General features: G+C 52.2%; 1 protein-coding gene across 1 annotated transcript; it reads right to left on the bottom strand.

Moving 5' to 3' along the window:
• Positions 1-347: 347 nt before the first annotated feature.
• On the bottom strand, positions 348-3,387 carry MYOD1 (myogenic differentiation 1). Its single transcript, XM_063093920.1, has 3 exons — positions 2,204-3,387; positions 1,630-1,708; positions 348-1,305 (listed from the first exon to the last, which is right to left on the bottom strand). Exons 1-3 carry the CDS (start codon positions 2,831-2,833, stop codon positions 1,055-1,057), a joined length of 960 nt encoding a protein of 319 aa, XP_062949990.1. The 5' UTR covers positions 2,834-3,387; the 3' UTR covers positions 348-1,054.
• Between the last annotated feature and the right edge of the window lie 13,165 nt (positions 3,388-16,552).

The following is a 16,552-nucleotide window of genomic DNA, read 5'->3' as shown; positions in this document are numbered from 1 at the left end:
TACCAATACCCCCCCCCCCCCACCGCGCCTGGGTATCTGAGGCAGATACATTAAATCAGAATCTCTGGGGGATGGGTTTAGACATGGATCTTTAAAAAAAAAAAACTCAAATCGAACTAATGTGCATCCTTCCATGAGAACCACTGACTGTGTGAGGTGATGTGTGTCAAGGTCAGAGGAATCTCCCACATATTTGAGACATACGCACCCTTTCTTCCCCTGATAGCAGGTTTCCTCCTTGCAATCCGTCAGCGGCCTACAGGGATCGCTGCGGGACAGCTGGCGGGGTTTGCCGATTCTCCTCTGGATCCCGCCCCCATGCCCAGGGAAAGCCGGAGTCACCGTGCTATAAATTAGCGTCTTTATTTCGAATACCTGAGCGAGCGCCCGCAGCTCGCCCGCCTGCCATATAAACATACAAAGTCCCTGTTGCACCACACACCATGCCTTAGCGATAAATACAGCCCTAGGGGCTCCTGCTCTGGCAAAGCAACTCTTATTTACAGGAATAGATTACAAAAAGTATTACAAAAAGTGGTCCTGAACCAGGGGACGGGGTGGGGGTGGGTTACAGTTACACCTGTTACACTTGGGACGGGAGTGCACCTTGCAGGCGGTGGGAAAGGGTGGATGTCGCGAGGGCTCCCGAAAGGAGAGGCCACGCCACTTCCAAACAACCTGTGTGTTCGGGGGCAGGGTCTATCCATCCCTCCATGCGGGAGGAGGCAAAGGAAGGGGAAGGACCTAGCCCTTCAAGGATCAGCTCTGGCCCACCGAGGAACACCGAGCGGCCATAGCGGAAGGTCTCCGGGAAAGGGTGCTGTGTGGAAGAAATGGACTGTGTCCTTGCCCTGGGGGACGGGGTCCAGAAGCACACTTAAGTTATCCCGCCTCTCCAGCTTCTGGAGGGGTCGCTTTTAAAGCGCTGTTGGCGGGGGGAGGTGGGGGTGGGTGAGGGGCACTTAAACTCAATCTTTTGGGCGCGAGGGACCCTAGGGACACCATCCCTCGGGCGGGAGGGCAGCGGCGCCCTACAACGCGGCAGCCTGCCCCTTCAGAGCACCTGGTAGATCGGGTTGGGGTTCACGCCCGCAGGGCACTGCGGGGTAGCGTCCGGGGAGGGAGTGGGGGCGCCGCGCTCGCCCTCGCTTGGGGTGGCCGCCTCTTGCGGGCGCGGAGGCGACTCCGGCGGCGCGTCGGCCAGCAGGAGCTGGGGTGCGGCGGGGCTCTCCGTGGAGATACGCTCCACGATGCTGGACAGACAGTCGAGGCTCGACACGGCCGCACTCTTCCCCGGCCTGGGTTCTGCGCGGGGAGAGGTAGGTTAGTAAGCAGGGGTGGAGCTGCGGACAAGTCTTCCACCCCCGGGCCAGTGCTTTAGGGTAGAGGAGAGAAACTGAGGACCTGTCAAAGTCCGGGACGATCCAAGCATAAGTGCGGGGCGATCCAGCATGAGGGCGGGAAGAAAGGGGAGGGAGCTGCACGCTTAGTATTTTATTCCCTGCACCACCTCCCAGTATATCCCGTATGTATGGGGGCGGGGGGTGGGTGGCTAGATAGAGGGAAGCCAGGACAGCTCAAAAGAGCACGAGGAAGGGGCGCGAGCTGGGCGAAACGCGGAATACGCACCGCTGGGCGCCTCGCTGTAATAGGCGCCTTCGTAGCAATTCCGCCGCCGGGCACCGCTCGGGGGGCCGCTGTAGTCCATCTGCAAACGGCAAGGGCGACCGAGTCAGGGCGTGGGACCTCGCGGGGCCCGGGCACCACTGTAGCTGCCCTTCCCTAACTCTCCCAATTCTCAGCCACGAGTTCCGAGCCTGGATCTGTCCTGGCTGGAGGGTAAGGATGGGCAGGAGCTGGGATCTGCAGCATCCAGGGCCAAACCCTGGGCGGACGGTCACCTAAGGGCACAGATCTGCATTTTGGAAGTAGGGATAAGTGGAGAAAAAGCAGATCCTCACGTCGGAGCAGCAGTGTTCCAATAGCCCTCCCCAATCGGGCGGATCGCAGCTGTTTCGCGGCACCACTGCCCCCAAAAAGCACTGGCTACCCCAGTGACAACTGCCCAGGAGACGGGGGCCCACTCCCAGGCGGCGTCCCTGCCCAAATTCCCCGGAAGCCCAGCTCCCCGCCCTAGGAAACGCTTCCCAGATATCCCCAGTGCTGCCTTTATTTCTCCTCTCTCCTGGGGTCTCGACCTTACCATGCCGTCGGAGCAGTTGGAACGCGGGCTAGAAGCGTCCGAGTCGCCGCTGTAGTGCTCGCCGCCGCGGCCTGGGGGCAGAGGGCCGGGCGCGTAGAAGGCAGTGGCGGCGCCAGGGGGCGCGGCGTCCTGGTCGCGCAGCAGAGCTTGCAGGCCCTCGATGTAGCGGATGGCGTTACGCAGGATTTCCACCTTGGGCAGTCGCTGGTTCGGGTTGCTGGACGTGCAGCGCTTGAGCGTCTCGAAGGCCTCATTAACTTTGCTCAGGCGGCGCCGCTCGCGCATGGTGGCGGCCTTGCGGCGGTCGGCATTGGTGGTCTTGCGCTTGCATGCCTTGCAGGCCCACAGCAGGCAGCGGCCCGCTTGGTGGTGCCCGCTGGGCGCGCGCACATGCTCGTCCTCGCGCGCGCTCGGGGCCGGGTGCACGGCCGCAGGGAAGTGCGAGTGCTCCTCGGGCTTCAGGAGCGCGCCCACGTGCACTAGGCGCGGGTCCAGGTCCTCGAAGAAGCGCAGGTCTGGCGAGTCGAAACATGGGTCGTCATAGAAGTCGTCCGCCGTGGCAAAGGAGCAGAGAGAGCCGTCTGGGCCCGTCAAGTCTACGTCGCGGAGCGGCGGCGACAGCAGCTCCATATCCCGGCGGGGGGGCGGCGCCGTCCTGGCCTCGCCCAGAGGAGCGGCAGAGGTTGCCCGGAACTTTCTGCCGCTCCGGAGCCCCAGCCGTGCGATAGCAAAGTGCCGGGAGTCTGAATGCCCACCGGACTGTCCCCCACCCCTCTCTGTCCTGTCTGGCCTGATGCGTGGCGAGGAAAGCAGTGGCAGCGCCCTGGGGCTTCCCCACCCCTAGCTTCGCGCCAGGCGCCCTGAGCTATTTATCCGTAGTAGTCTAAACGCCCGGGAGCCAGGGCAGGCGGCTGGGGGCGGGGGAGGCCGAGGCCAATGGGAACAGAGCAGGGTGGAGCTTGGGGTCCCCAGGGTGGCCGGCAGGGCGAAAGAGTGGCTGCCGTCCCGCCCCTCTGCACTAGCTGGAGCGCGCTCCGGTCCCTTCCTAGGCAGGGAGGGAGACAGACTGGCAGCCCAACGCGGCTGCACTTGGCTCTCGGGCACACCGTTTCCAAACCTCTGCCGCACCCGACTCCTCCTGTGCCTGCGGGAAACGCTGGCCGCGCCCGCTCACCTCCGGGCTGACTTTGGGCCCTCCTCTGTCCCCTGATTTGTGGGGGACCCAGGAGCAGGGCGGGTGTAGAAAGCAGATCGGGAGAGATTTGGAGAGAGACTCAAGGTAATGGGGAAGAAACACACTTAGAGCTGAGACAGTGAGACGGTGCGGTACACCCAAAGAGGCTGAGAGACAGAGAGTAGAAAGCCAGAGAATTAAGGACAGAGAAGCGAGCAACGAGAGACAGTGAGACTCAGAGAATCTAAGTGGGCGAGGCTGACACAAAGTGGACGTGGAGGCTGTGACACCCGGCCAGGGCCTGCCCTGGGAGTGAGTCGCTCAGTGGGCCGCGGGCCCGGCGCCTCTTCCCTGAACGCTGGAATCCCCGCCGCGTCTGTGCAGGAGTCAGGGATCGCTGCTAAAGCTTCGCGCCGATCTCTCCAAATTCGTGTCTTGCCTGGGTCAGGAGGGAGAGAAGTGGACTCTCGACCACCTCAGCCTGCCCGTTTTGTCAGCCGGGTGTCCAGTGTCGTGGCCTGGGGTCTAGACTGTTCAGCTGGGAGGAAAACTCCGACTGCGTGGCGCTTGTCTGCTCCTGGCGCCAGGTGCTGAGCCAAGGGAAGCGCGTTTCTCAAGGGTCGTCAACACGGGGACCTGGCCTGAGAGTCTTTGAGAGTAGGATTTGTAGATCAGTTGAGGCCAGACTCCACAGTTTCCCAACCGTGTGACTTTGTGGATGTCACGTCTTCCCAAGCCTCAGTTTCCACTTTATAAATTCGGGGATGACAGCGATCTCTTGGAGTAATTGTGGTGGTCTTGAAACTCTGAAGAGACCAAGACGCGGAAGCCCTCAGTCCGAGGTGCAGGGTTACACTAGCAAGAGGGTTTGTTTCTGTCCCCAGCAGCCGCTGGACGGTATGCCCAGCGGGCTTCCTAGCGGTTGTCAGGGCACTGGGCCCTAACAGGGGCCCATGCGGTTTCCAGGCTGAGCTCCCGTGGAGGCCTCAGCTGTGTCTCTTCCCTGCAGACTCACTGGAGAGTCTGGGAACAGAGAAGGCAACCACTGCATGGGATCTCTGGCTCTCCTACATGCCCCAGAGTATCCCCCTCCCACGTGGAGCCTCTCAGCCTCTTCATGACTCTGCAGTCCCCGCCTTCCTGTCAGCACTCCAGCTAGAAATCTCCCTTGACCATACACTTCTGCCTGGGTCTCCCCTCCAGCAAATCAGAAAAAAAATTTTTTTCAAATACAGATTTTTATTTATTATTTTTTAATTAATTAATTAATTAATATTATTTACATTCTAAGATGTTGCAGAGCAGTTGGGGGAGGAGGAGATGGAAGGGAGTGGGGGGTAGGGTGGAAGAGAAGGGGGCATGGTCAAGACCTGTGGCACCCCCCTTACTCTGGCAGGGGATCCCAGGGGGCAGTGGCCTGGTGGTGGTTGCAGGACTGGACACCAATGTGGGGGTGTGGCTGAGGTGCTTGGCCCTTCCCCTACTTGTGAGCCCCAGGGGCTTCCTTTCCTTCTAGGTTTTATAGGTGTTCTTTGGTGGTGTTAGACCTTTACTGGTTAATATCAGAACTTTGTCTCTGATCTGTGTTTTTTTTTTTTTTTCCTTTCTGTTCTATGTTGGATTATTGGCTATTCCCACCACTTAAACTCTGCACTGGAACTAATTTGCTATCCTTTGCTTACTTCTGAAATAGGGGAACTTCCCTGTGGTTGAGCTAAATTGCTGCTTTGCTGCTGATTCTCTGGGGAAGGCTTTTTGTTCAGCTCAGATTTTAATTGTTGACCTTGTAAGCACTTCTGGGTCTAGTGAGGTCCAGTACACCTGGGTTGTGTGGAAACTCTGGTCTGGGTCTGAGTCTTTTCAGCAAACTGCACCCCATACAGATCTGTATTCCTGGCCAGTCCCCACTGAGAGGTCTTGTGCTGATTGGAGGGCAGATCAGCTGTCCATGCTGTGCCCCAGTGCTCCCCTGGTGGCCTGTCTCCTCCACCCCCTGCACTCCAAACACTTCCCATGGGACAGGCCATGGGCAGGTCCCTTGCAATGACTCACCGGCCTCTGAGTGGCTCCTCTTTTCAGTTGTCTGTGGCCTCTCACTCCTGTTAGTGGTCTTGCTGGCTTGGGGGCCACTGGGGCCCTCTTCTCCCCTGCAGTCTCCAAGAAACTTCATATGAAGGGCACAGCTGCGGCTTTTGCCAGCTCTTGCTCTATGCACTCACCCAGGCCAGCTATGAAATGGTTGGTGCTTGAAATGGTTGGAGTGGTCCTTTCTTTCTCTCGTGGTGGCTTCTCCTGACTTCATGCACTCCTCAGGTCTCTCTTTCTCTTCTGAGCTCTAGCAGCCCCAGCTTGGCAGATCATTGCTTTTTGATAGTTGTAAATTGTTTGATCATGAGTGAGGGTGACTCTAGGTACTGTCTATTCTGCCATCTTGATCGGAAGTCCCGCAAACCAGAAATTTAAGCAAGAGTGATCTTTGTGCTTTTCTCATTAACTACTGGAAGCCATTCTAGTTGGCCTTTCTGAGCCCTGGGAAGCCCTATCTTCCCACCAAATCCAGAAGGCTGCTTTGGGGCCCTACCTTCTTCACTTTTCTGCCACTGGTAGTAGTGCTGAAAGCCCCCCTTCATGAAGTACTCACTCTCTTCACTCCATAGCACCACCCTCATTTAGTCATTAGCACATGTGATGGAGTATCCACCAGGTACTGGTCCAGCTGCTGAAGATAAAGCAATGAACAAAACCAAGATCCTGCCCACACAGTGCTTACACTGTAGGCCAGAAGTATATGATGTCAGGAGATTATAAGTTCTACGAAGAAAACTACAGCAAGTCAAGGGAACAAAGTGATGAAGATTATTTCATTATATGAAGTGCTCAGGGAAGTCCTCTCTGGACTGGTTACATTTGAGCAGAGACCTGAATGAACGGAGGCAGAAGCAGATCTCTGCAGATATGTGGAGCCAGATAAAGGGACAAGTGTGTTCAAAGATCCTGCGGCAGGACCGTGTTTGGCAGGTTTAAAGTACAGCAAGGAGGCTGGTATGTCTGGAGCACCATGAGTAATGGGAGAGTGGTGGGAGATGGGGTCAGAGAGGGAGGAAAGGGATTGTATTCTGAGACTGGATTTCATTGGAGGGCCTGAGCAGAAGAGAAGAACGTATCATCTGACTTACATTTTAACAGGAGCATGCTGGTTACTGGAGGGCAAGGGCAGAAGCAAGGAGACAATTAGGAGGTTATTGCAATAATCCAAGTGAGATGTGAGGGTAGCTTAGATTTGGGTGTCAGTAGTAGAGCTTGTGAAAAGTGGTTGAATTCCAGATATATTTTCAAGATAGAGCCAGCAAGATTTATTCATGACTGGATGTGGGCACTGAGATAAGGGAGGAGTTAAGGATGACTCCTGGAAGAATGGAGCTGCAAAAGAGCAGGTTTGAGGTTGGTAGATCAAGAGTCCAAGTTTGGGCAAAATTTAAAATGTATATTGGACATCCAGATGGAGATGTGGAGTAGGCAGGGGGATTTTTGAGGCTGGAGTTCCAGGTGGGGGTCTGGGCATGAAAAAGACATTTCTCAAGTCTGTCTACCCAGTGTTACCATCCTGGACTAAGCTGCCACACTGCTGGCCTGGATGACCACAATAGCCTGACTGCTCTCCTCACCTCCATTCTTGCTGCAGTGGGACCCAGTCCTACACAGCGGTCTGATCAAACCTTTAAAAATGTAATTGGGATTATATCACTCTTCTACTTCAAACTGCACAACAGCTTCTCAGTGCATTTAGAATAAAATTTTGTCTCCTTACCCTGGTCTAAAAGGTGCTGCACGAGCTGGCCTCAGCCTGTCTCTTCGTCTTCACCTGGAACCACCGTCCCCACTGATCATTCCATTCCAGTTAGCCTGACCTCCTTTCCTTTCTTCCAACACTCTGAACAGGGTCCTGCCTTGGAGTCTTGAACTTACTGCTCTAAGCTTGTAGCACTTTCCCCTGGGATTTTCCCAAGATTTGCCACTTTTCTTAGATCAGATCTCAGCTCAAACATTGCCTCTTTGGGATGTCTCTGACCATTCCCTCTATGGAAGCTGCCTCTCTTACTTTGGGTTATCACCCTGCTCATTTCCTTCTTGGCATTGCCTCTCTTTAATGATCTTCTCTATTAGTTTGTGCATTGATTGTCTTAGCCCCAAGAAGGTAGGGACAATTTGTTCACCATGGCATTTCCAGAAACCACAACAGGTCCCCACGAAACAGTCACATAGTAGACACTTGATAAATGTTGAATGAATGAATGGGTGGTCTCATGCCCTTTGGATCTCTATGTATATATTTGAACTTCTTGAAATAAATGTGTCAATAATGAGGATGGTTGTATTTCATCCAAACTGGATGGTCACATGCATGATTAAACATAATGCTTTGTCACACTTGCTCTTCCCAGGCCAGGCTCAGGCTCATCTGCCTGGGGCATGCTCCCTTATGATGGGAAACTACACATGGCCTGCTGCAATATTGTAATAGTATACTATAGAGAGTTTTGGTGGTTCTTATAAGCTTGAGTCACAATGAGGAATGTAAATAATTGCTATATTATTGATTTAAGTAATGTTATATTAATGATAATATTAATTGTTATATTAAAAAATATTTCTTCCTGCTTGTTCAAGCTTCAGAAGAATGCCTGGCACACAGACATTCAGTAAATATTTCTTGAATGAATGAATAAATCCACTTAATTCAGAAGAGTACTCTGAGATTTCCAGGTGAGCTCTTCAAACTACAGATGTCTGCAAATCCAGATTTTTCTGAAACCTGAGCAAGCAAAGAAAATATAGAAATAAATTGGATGCTGAGACTTAAGTGATTACAACTTTTGCTTTTTGTGTTTTGTGTTCATAAAAATTTCCTCAGGGCTGTCATTGAGGTGCCTTTACAATAAGTCAATGTTTTAACTTACCAAACACATTTAGTATTTTATCACTTGTGGCTTATAAATCTCAATTGCTCTGACACTTTTAAACTTGGTTCATAGCTTCATTTTCTGAAATTAGGAAGCACTGTTTTAAAGCACACACATAGCAGCAGTAAAATGGCACTTTTACATTAGGCTTCCAAGTGGGATTTTTGTTTGCTTCAAAGCTTCTGCTGCTCAACAAAAGTTTGGAACTCACTGAACTCGGTGACCTTTCCAGGCCTTTCCAGGCCTGGGATCTACACCTGCCTGGGATCACCCTTCTGGTAATAGCATATCTTTGGAAGGAGGTTTGACAACACTGTCATCCCATCTCTGTTCCCCAAAGAGCAGGGAGAAGTGTGTCTACCCTGTGACCTTGTGTCCCTTTAGTCCTAATGCTGGGTTGGGGAAAAGGACAAGTTCAGAAAATGAAAGAGTACAAACTCTTACACTGCAGAGTCTGGTCAAGAGTACCCTTTGTCCACGGGTGCTGGACTTGTTCCGGGAGAGGCTATTGGCAATGGGCTGTGGGCCTATGGGGGGTGTCCCCCGGCACCTCTCCCTCCAACACAGGGCTGAGCAGACTGCTAGGCTCTGTGATCTGGGGCAAGTGCATACCTCACCGTGGTCCTTTGTTCTCTCTCTTTTTCACAATGAGAGTCTCCTTTGGTGGGAAATGGGGAGGGAGGGCTGCCTGGGCTGTCCCCTTCTCCTCTGCCCTTTCCAGTCCTCCTACTCAGCTTCCTTGGCCTGCCTGCTCAGGGGCTATAAATGGACAACCAGCCTCTGGGTAGGAATGTGAGCTGGGCTGGGCCCCCGCAGTGTTGCACCCTCAGGGAGCGTCCGGCCCTGGGGCTCCTGGCAGCTTTTATATGTATATATATAGCCTCTGGAAACCCAATCCAGCCTGCACCTGCCCCAGTCTGAACGCACCCCTGCCCAGGCTGGACCTGTGGCCTCTACACTTGGGCTGGCACAGGCTGCATATCTGGCTGGAGGCAGGGAGTGCCAAAGGACCAGAAGGTGAAAACACTAATGAGCCAGGTTTGGCAGGGCCAGGTCCAGGTCCCCTCTCTGTCCCCAGCCTTTCCCTTCCTGTCCCTGGATCCATCCCGAGCGTCCCCCTCTGTCCGCTGCTAATCTTGCTCCCTGGAAAAGCCTGAACCTGCCTATCCCATGTATACAGATCCTGCCCTGGGGCCAGTCTGGGTTGGTCAGTAGGGATTGTGATGCTGCCAGGGTATAGACATGGTCCCAGGTTCAGGGCCGGGGTCCCAGAAATTCTCCTCAGATGGCCACACTTCCTACTTTGGGATACTCCCCAGCCTCCTACATACAAGCAGGGCTTGGGAGGCTGGTAAATGAGCTGGGGGTTGGAGAACAGGGGCCCACACAGAGGGGAAGGGAACAGAGGACAACCAATGGCATGTACACTTCCCACTTGGTGTGCAATGTTCAGGCTTTGTGGGGTGGCATATGCCCTGTGCCGGGCGTGCACCCACTGTTGGTCATCCAGTCTGTGGTTCATTTATTCATTCAGCAGACGCTTACTCAGGAGCTGGGGATATAGCAGGGAACAAAACAGACGATATCCCCTCTTCTTGTGGAGCTGACATTCTGACAAGGTAAGATAGACAATAAACAATAAACATAACAATAGGTAAATTATGTACTATGTTAGAAGATAACATATGCTATGGAAACATATTAAAAGCAGAGAGCAAGATGAGTGGAATGGGGTGCTAGGGCAAGGCTGGTTACAGTACTAAACAGAGTAGTCAGGTTGACCAGGTGACATTTGAACAAAGAGGTAAAAGGGGTTTGGGAGCGAGCCATGTGGCCACCTGATGAAGCACGTTCTGGGCAAAGAGAACAAATAATTATTGAGCACCTTCTATGGGACAGCTGCCTTGGCTAGGAGCAGGGGATCCTATGGTGGACAAAACAAGCATCGCTCCTTCCTTCCAAGAACCTATGGCCTGAATGTCTGGTGCTGTGTGGGTTGGATGAGGGACGTGGGGGTGGCACAAGATAAGAGTTTGAGGATAGGATTTGATGGGTGGTTTGTTATTCCTAATGAAAGAATTTTTAAAAAACAAGAAATTCTTTTAAAATTAGGCTTAATGGACTAGAGCTTTTTACATTTTTTTTTCTCTTCAGTTAAAAATTCCTCCAATACTGTCATAGAACCTAAATTGAACAATTTTTCCTCAGGAGGGAATTTTCTAGATATAAATTTTTAAATTATTTATAAATTCACCTAGAACTAAGCTTTAGCCCAACTCAGTGTGAAGTGAGGGTGGGATGCTACACAGGCATGGGATGAGCCTGGCATTGAGTGTGTATGTGGGGGGGCACGCCTATCCAGCTCTTCACCCTCCCTGGTCCCGCATCCCGTGGTCACCTCACACTCCGTGCATGCCTCACGCTCCGTGCGTGCCTCACACTCCATGCGCGCCTAACTCTCCATGCACACCTCTCACAGAATGCATACTTTACTCCTTGTACAGCTCCTACATAATGTATACCTCCCATTCCATGCATACTTCACACTATGTGTACCTCACTCTGTGTATAGCTCACACACTGTGTACATCTCAGATATAATGTACACTTCACACCCCATGTACACTTCACGCGCTATGCACACCTCACACACCGTGTATACCTCTTACGTTGTGTACATATTCCTCTCTGTGCACACCTCACACACATTGACGTATGCTGCACATTCTACATATATCTCATACACCTGCACACCTCACACATCGTGTGCATCACACTCTGCATACCTCCTTAGATTGTGTGCACATAACACTCCACGGATGCCTCACACACACATTGTGTACACTCACACAGCATTACCCCCCACACTGTGCACATCTCACACACTCTACAGCTCTGGCTCTCACACTGTGTACACATCACATGCCCAACACTCTGTGCACTCTTGACACCTGTGACACATGTACACCTAGCACCGTTTACACCTCACACTCCATGTATACCTCATACATGAGTGTGTCTCGTATATAGAACATGTCTTCCACCCTGTGTTCATGGCTCACACACGTACACATCACACACATTATACCTCATGTACTGTGTGTCCTTCTCACTCCACGTAAACCTCACATGTGTGTACCTCCCCTGCTGTGTACCCCTCACCTACAGAACACACCTCACAGGCTGTGTACACACCACACCTTGTGTCCCACCTTGTCATATTCTATGTCAGGTACATGCACACCTTGGTCCCAGTGTGAGCATGCCTGGTCGTCCCTCGCCCCATGTGGAAAGAAGACACTAAGGGGGCACACTGGCTTGTAGCATCCATCTCTTCTTTGCAGTTTCCAGTTTAAACTTTTTAAGCGGAATCTTCCTGCCTAGATAAGGTCAGGCCTCCATCTAAGGGCTAAGGAGGAGCAGCTCGGGGCTAAGGGGAGAGCTGGTGATGAGGGGCTTGGGGATGGGGACGGCACAAGGGGTAGGATCCAGTGGGCAGCTGTGGTGACCTGGGGGGGCTTGGCCCCCCACCCCTCTCTATTGCCTTCTTTCTGCCTAATCGGTCCACCTGCCAGCTTGGGGGACTCCAAGGGACTGGGATTGAGGCACATGCAGCCGCTGGGCTCCGGGGACAGACACCAGCTGCTGCCCACAGCAGCTGCCTCAGCCACACGCCTCTGAAGGGAGGTTGGGTGCCCTGGGGAAGGCTGATTCTCTTCCCCAAACCTGCCCACCTCTGGCCAGAGACACCCGGGACAAGGGTCTCCTAGCAGAGGGAAAGAGAGCTGAGAACCTCATGACAGATTCTCTGGTTGCTGGTGACATCTGACATCCACATGGTATCCTGCCACCTCCGTGAAGCTTTCTTGCATTGCTGCTTTCTCCCTGGTTTGGGAAAGAGATTTATGGCCCATGTGTCCCAGTAGGACTCTTTTCCCTGCACCCCTGAAGGATTCCCTAAATCCCCACTGTTTCCAGGCCTCAGCAGGCACTGCAGCAGGATCTAAGGACAGGTCCCCTGGCCTCAGAGGGCTCCATCCAGTGCGGAGGGAGAGACCATGACTGAATCATCAAAGCACCCTGTGGGAACACCCAGAGGGGCAATGAACTCTCTTGTGGATTCCCAGGAAGACTTCCCCAAGGAGGCGGTATTGGTATTCTTCTTCTTGGGTATTCAGGGATGAGTAGGAGTCCCAAGGGGAGAGCTGGAGGGAAAGGCATTCCAGGCCTAGAGAACAGCATGATCAAAGGCCAGGAGGCATGACAACATGCCTTGGGATGTTCCCTATATGGCTGACACTGTATCTAGGGTCCCTTTGGTCATTAAGGACCTGCTACTTCAGACCCCCAGAAGGGTGAGTGGGCTCTGTCAGAGATAAAGCCCACCAGTTTTCCAGGTAAGACACAGGCTGTGTCAAAGGTAGAGGGTAGTAGGTGGAGGGATCGCAGGGAGGGGACAGCAACTTTATAAAGTGGAGAGAACCTGAATGGAGCCCAAAGACCAGGCTTTTCACCTCACTGCTGTGTGACCTTCCCCGAGCCCTCCCATGCCCCTCCCTGGATCCCACATTCTCTGCATGTAGGATGGAGGTATTGGACTCCTGGCTCACTCACACACAGGATGGGGCTTGCGGGGGTCCCTGCTTCTCCCTGGCCTCTCAGCCTTCCACTTGGGTCTCCCTTCTGTGGGTAGGAGGAGAGAAGCCTGTCTTCAGACCCCATCCACGTGACTCAGTGCAGGGCCAGGTACACGTGAGCATTTGTCAGCACTGGCATGTGTGAATCAGAGCCTGGGAGAGGCTGGGGCTCAGCGTGAGATCAGAAGCCTGTTCCCAGACTGGAAAGGCAGTTAACTTGGGGTTCCCCACCTGAAGGAGCACTGGGACCATGAACATTATAGTCTTTTGCTTCTCCTGAAAAGGCAGCACAATCTCCCTCAGCCCACTTGAACTTGGCCTAGGAGAATGTGGTGCTGACCTGTGACATGGAGACTGGGTCAGCCATGGTGGGGCTGTGCTCCCCAGCTGTCTCCACCAGCCTTGGAGTCTCGTAGACCTGATTCAAATGCTGGCTCTGCCCTTGGATGCGTCACAAGGGGAACCTCTCTGGGTCTCATTTTTCCCGACTGTAAAATGTGAGCAGTTCTAGCACCTACCTTGTAGGATTGTAAGGGTTCAATAGCCAAGGCATGTAGCATGCATACATACCGTGCCTGTCTCACAGTGCGCTGTAGGAGCTTGCAGATTATTCTTGCCTTGTTTGGTCTGTCTCTGGGTGGAAGCTATGGGCATGCAGCAGGTCGGGTGGGGATGAGGCTGTTGGGATCCTGGCTGGGTTATTCTGGATTCTGGACCTCTTGGAACTGGGGGCCACAGTGGGCAGGGGGCGGCTGGAAGTGTGGGTGATGATGCAGCCTGTGAAACATTGTCTGCAGCAGCAGGCGTCACCACCTCTGCTGTGCACACGGGCAGCCTGCCAGCCGCCCCCAAAGCCTGGCCCAGGGGGAGCAGAGCAGGCTGATGACAGATGCAGAGAGGCTGGTGCAAGCAGGGCCAGGAGCAGGGAATGGGGGCCAAGGAGGCAGCTGTCTGTGAAGGCATCCCCCCTGGAGAAGGCTGAGGTCCTACAGGGTCCACATCTCAGCAGCCAGTGTCCACACCCTTCTCCAACACCAGCAACAACATTTATCCTTGTTCCACAGTGTAGGAACCTGGGGCCCAGAGAGCTAAGCTGCTCGCCCAGGGTCCCCATGTACTTAAATATGGAGACCCTGTGATGGAAACATTCATCTCTTGACTATGTATTTGGCCAACTCTAAGAGCCCAGACCTTGGAGATGGGAATGGACTTGATGACTTCTTGAGGCCCCTTTATGCCCAGGAGTCTCTGAAACTTTCCCCCACCTCATGCCCTTGAAGCAGGGACACCTTCATCAGTAGTGGACAATGGCAAACACATGGTCACCAGGGGCTGGTGTTGATATGATTTCTCTGCAGTCAAGGAGAGGCCACCTCTGCCCTGACATCCTGACCCATCTGACTCAGGTCTTAGGTCTCACTGTTCCTCTTTAGCTATCCTGGGATGGGAACTCAGAGTGGGCTTGTCCCAGGAACTAAGAAGAGGTAGGAAGGTGGGGAAAACATGGGAAGAAAGAGACCTCGGGTTGTGGGGCCTTGCTGGGCTGGTCAAACCTGGTCCCCATCAATTCGGCCCTCCCCTGCTTCGTTCCCAGCCAAACTTTCTTTTTCACTCTTTCTTATGAATGATTTCTAACATAGACAGAAATAGACAGAATAATATAATGAACCCCATTACCAGCTCTGGCAACTGTTAGCTCATGTTCACACCTGACCTGTTAATGCCGCACCTACTTCCTTCCCTTGTACTGTTTTGAGGCAAATTTCAGACATCATATCATTTTATTTGTATATATTTGATTACGTATTTCTAAGGCATAAAGACTTCTTTTTAAAAATATAAATATGCATCATTAGCACACTAAAAAATTAACAGTAATTCCTTATATCATCAAATACCCAGTTAGTAAACAAATTTCCAATGTCTCATAAATTTTGTTTTTTTAAATCAGGATCAAATAGGGTCTGCATTGTGATTGCAATTGGCTGATCTGTATTTTAGGTTTCTTGAAATCTAAACATTTCCCTCCATATCTTTTTTTATCTCTGCAATTTATTTATTTAAAAAACTGGGTTGTTTGGGCCGAGCCCGTGGCGCACTCAGGAGAGTGCGGCGCTGGGAGCGCAGCGACGCTCCTGCCGCAGGTTCGGATCCTATATAGGAATGGCCTGTGGACTCACTGGTTGAGTGCCGGTCATGAAAAAGACAAAAAAAAAAAAAAAAAAAAGAACTGGGTTGTTTGTCCTGCAGAGTTTCTTATGGTCTGGCGTTTTCAGATTGTATCCCTATGGTGTGGTTTAACAAGTTCATCCATCCTCTGTATTTTGAATGGAGGCTTGGTCAGATTCAGCTTTGATTTGTTTGAGGCAGACTGTTCTGTAGGCGATGTTGTGTTCTTCCCTTGGGGACACATAACATCTGGGCATCTGCAACCAAGTTTCTTATAGAGTGTCTACACTTGCTGGCTCCTCTTCCTCGCCTCCTGCCTTCTCAGTAGCTTCCCAAAGACAGGCTTCTGCCAACACTTCTTCACCAAAACAGCCACCAGCAACTTATTATTGCTAAGGGGACATTTTTCCCTCCTTGCCTTATAGGACTCCCTTTAAGTCATTGTCGATGTCCTCTTTCTCGAAAATGTTCTATTCCCTTGGTTTCCAAGACAACATCCTTTCTTGGTCTAGTCTGACCACTGGCTGTTCTCTTCAAGCCTACATCCCAATCTCCTCCTGCCCCGTCTGCCCCTTAAATGCGGATGTTCCCACTGACTTCTGTCCTCTGCCCACACTTTTCTTCTCACTCTCTGTGGAGTCATTCATTTCTAAGACCTAGCCACTACCTATATGCAGATGAGTTCATTTGCATCCATTTCCCCAGCCAACAGCTCTTCTGTGAGCCAACGACTCGTGTGTCCAACTGTCCATTCAACACCTCCCCCTGGATGTCTCAGCAGCCCTTCAATTCATCGTGTTCCAAAATGTGCTCATCATCTTCCCCAGGAATCCAGCTGGTCCTCAGGAAATCTTTCTTTCTCATTCATTGTCACCACTATCCACTCTGTTGCCTAATGTAGGAACCTGGGTATCATCTCTCACCTTTTCTCTCTTGCACCTGCACTTAATTGGCCACCAAATCTTACTGATTTCATCTCAGATATTTCTTGAAGCCATCTTCTCTCTTCTCCAATTACCTCTGTTGTAGGGCCGCCCTTGACAACGCTCATCTCTATTATCATAACAACCTCACACCTGGAGTTTTGCCTTAAGTCTCGGTTCCCTTTAAATCTGTCCCAACACTGCCATTGGGTTGACGACTCTAAAACAGAAAACTAGCAGTGTCTCCCCTGCATAACACCCTTTCATGGCTCCTCAGCACCCTGAGAATAAAGCCTAAGTGTCCTGGCATGGCATTCAAGGCCTTCCAGAGTGCATCTCTACTTATTCTCTGACCACATGGCTGTGGTTATGTGACTAAGTTATGGCCAGTAGGGTGTGAGTGGAAGGAATTTGTGTGCAATATCTCGGTTATGAGCTTGAGAGGAAGGAGCTATTCTTTTCTTCGTCCCTCCCCATTTGTTAGA

Source organism: Cynocephalus volans, chromosome 4, assembly GCF_027409185.1.
Source record: "Cynocephalus volans isolate mCynVol1 chromosome 4, mCynVol1.pri, whole genome shotgun sequence".
Classification (NCBI taxonomy): domain Eukaryota; kingdom Metazoa; phylum Chordata; class Mammalia; order Dermoptera; family Cynocephalidae; genus Cynocephalus; species Cynocephalus volans.
The sequence above is the reverse complement of the archived record's forward strand: the minus strand, read 5'-3'. Positions and strand labels throughout refer to the sequence as shown.

What these genes read in the sequence shown, in the direction of transcription:
- MYOD1 (XM_063093920.1), bottom strand. Translation starts at nt 2,833, where the DNA reads ATGGAGCTGCTGTCGCCGCCGCTCCGCGACGTAGACTTGACGGGCCCA. An exon ending in CCAACTGCTCCGACGGCATG is followed by an intron (nt 1,709 to 2,203) that starts GTAAGGTCGAGA and finishes TGCCGTTTGCAG; the next exon opens with ATGGACTACAGCGGCCCCCC. An exon ending in TTACAGCGAGGCGCCCAGCG is followed by an intron (nt 1,306 to 1,629) that starts GTGCGTATTCCG and finishes CTCCCCGCGCAG; the next exon opens with AACCCAGGCCGGGGAAGAGT.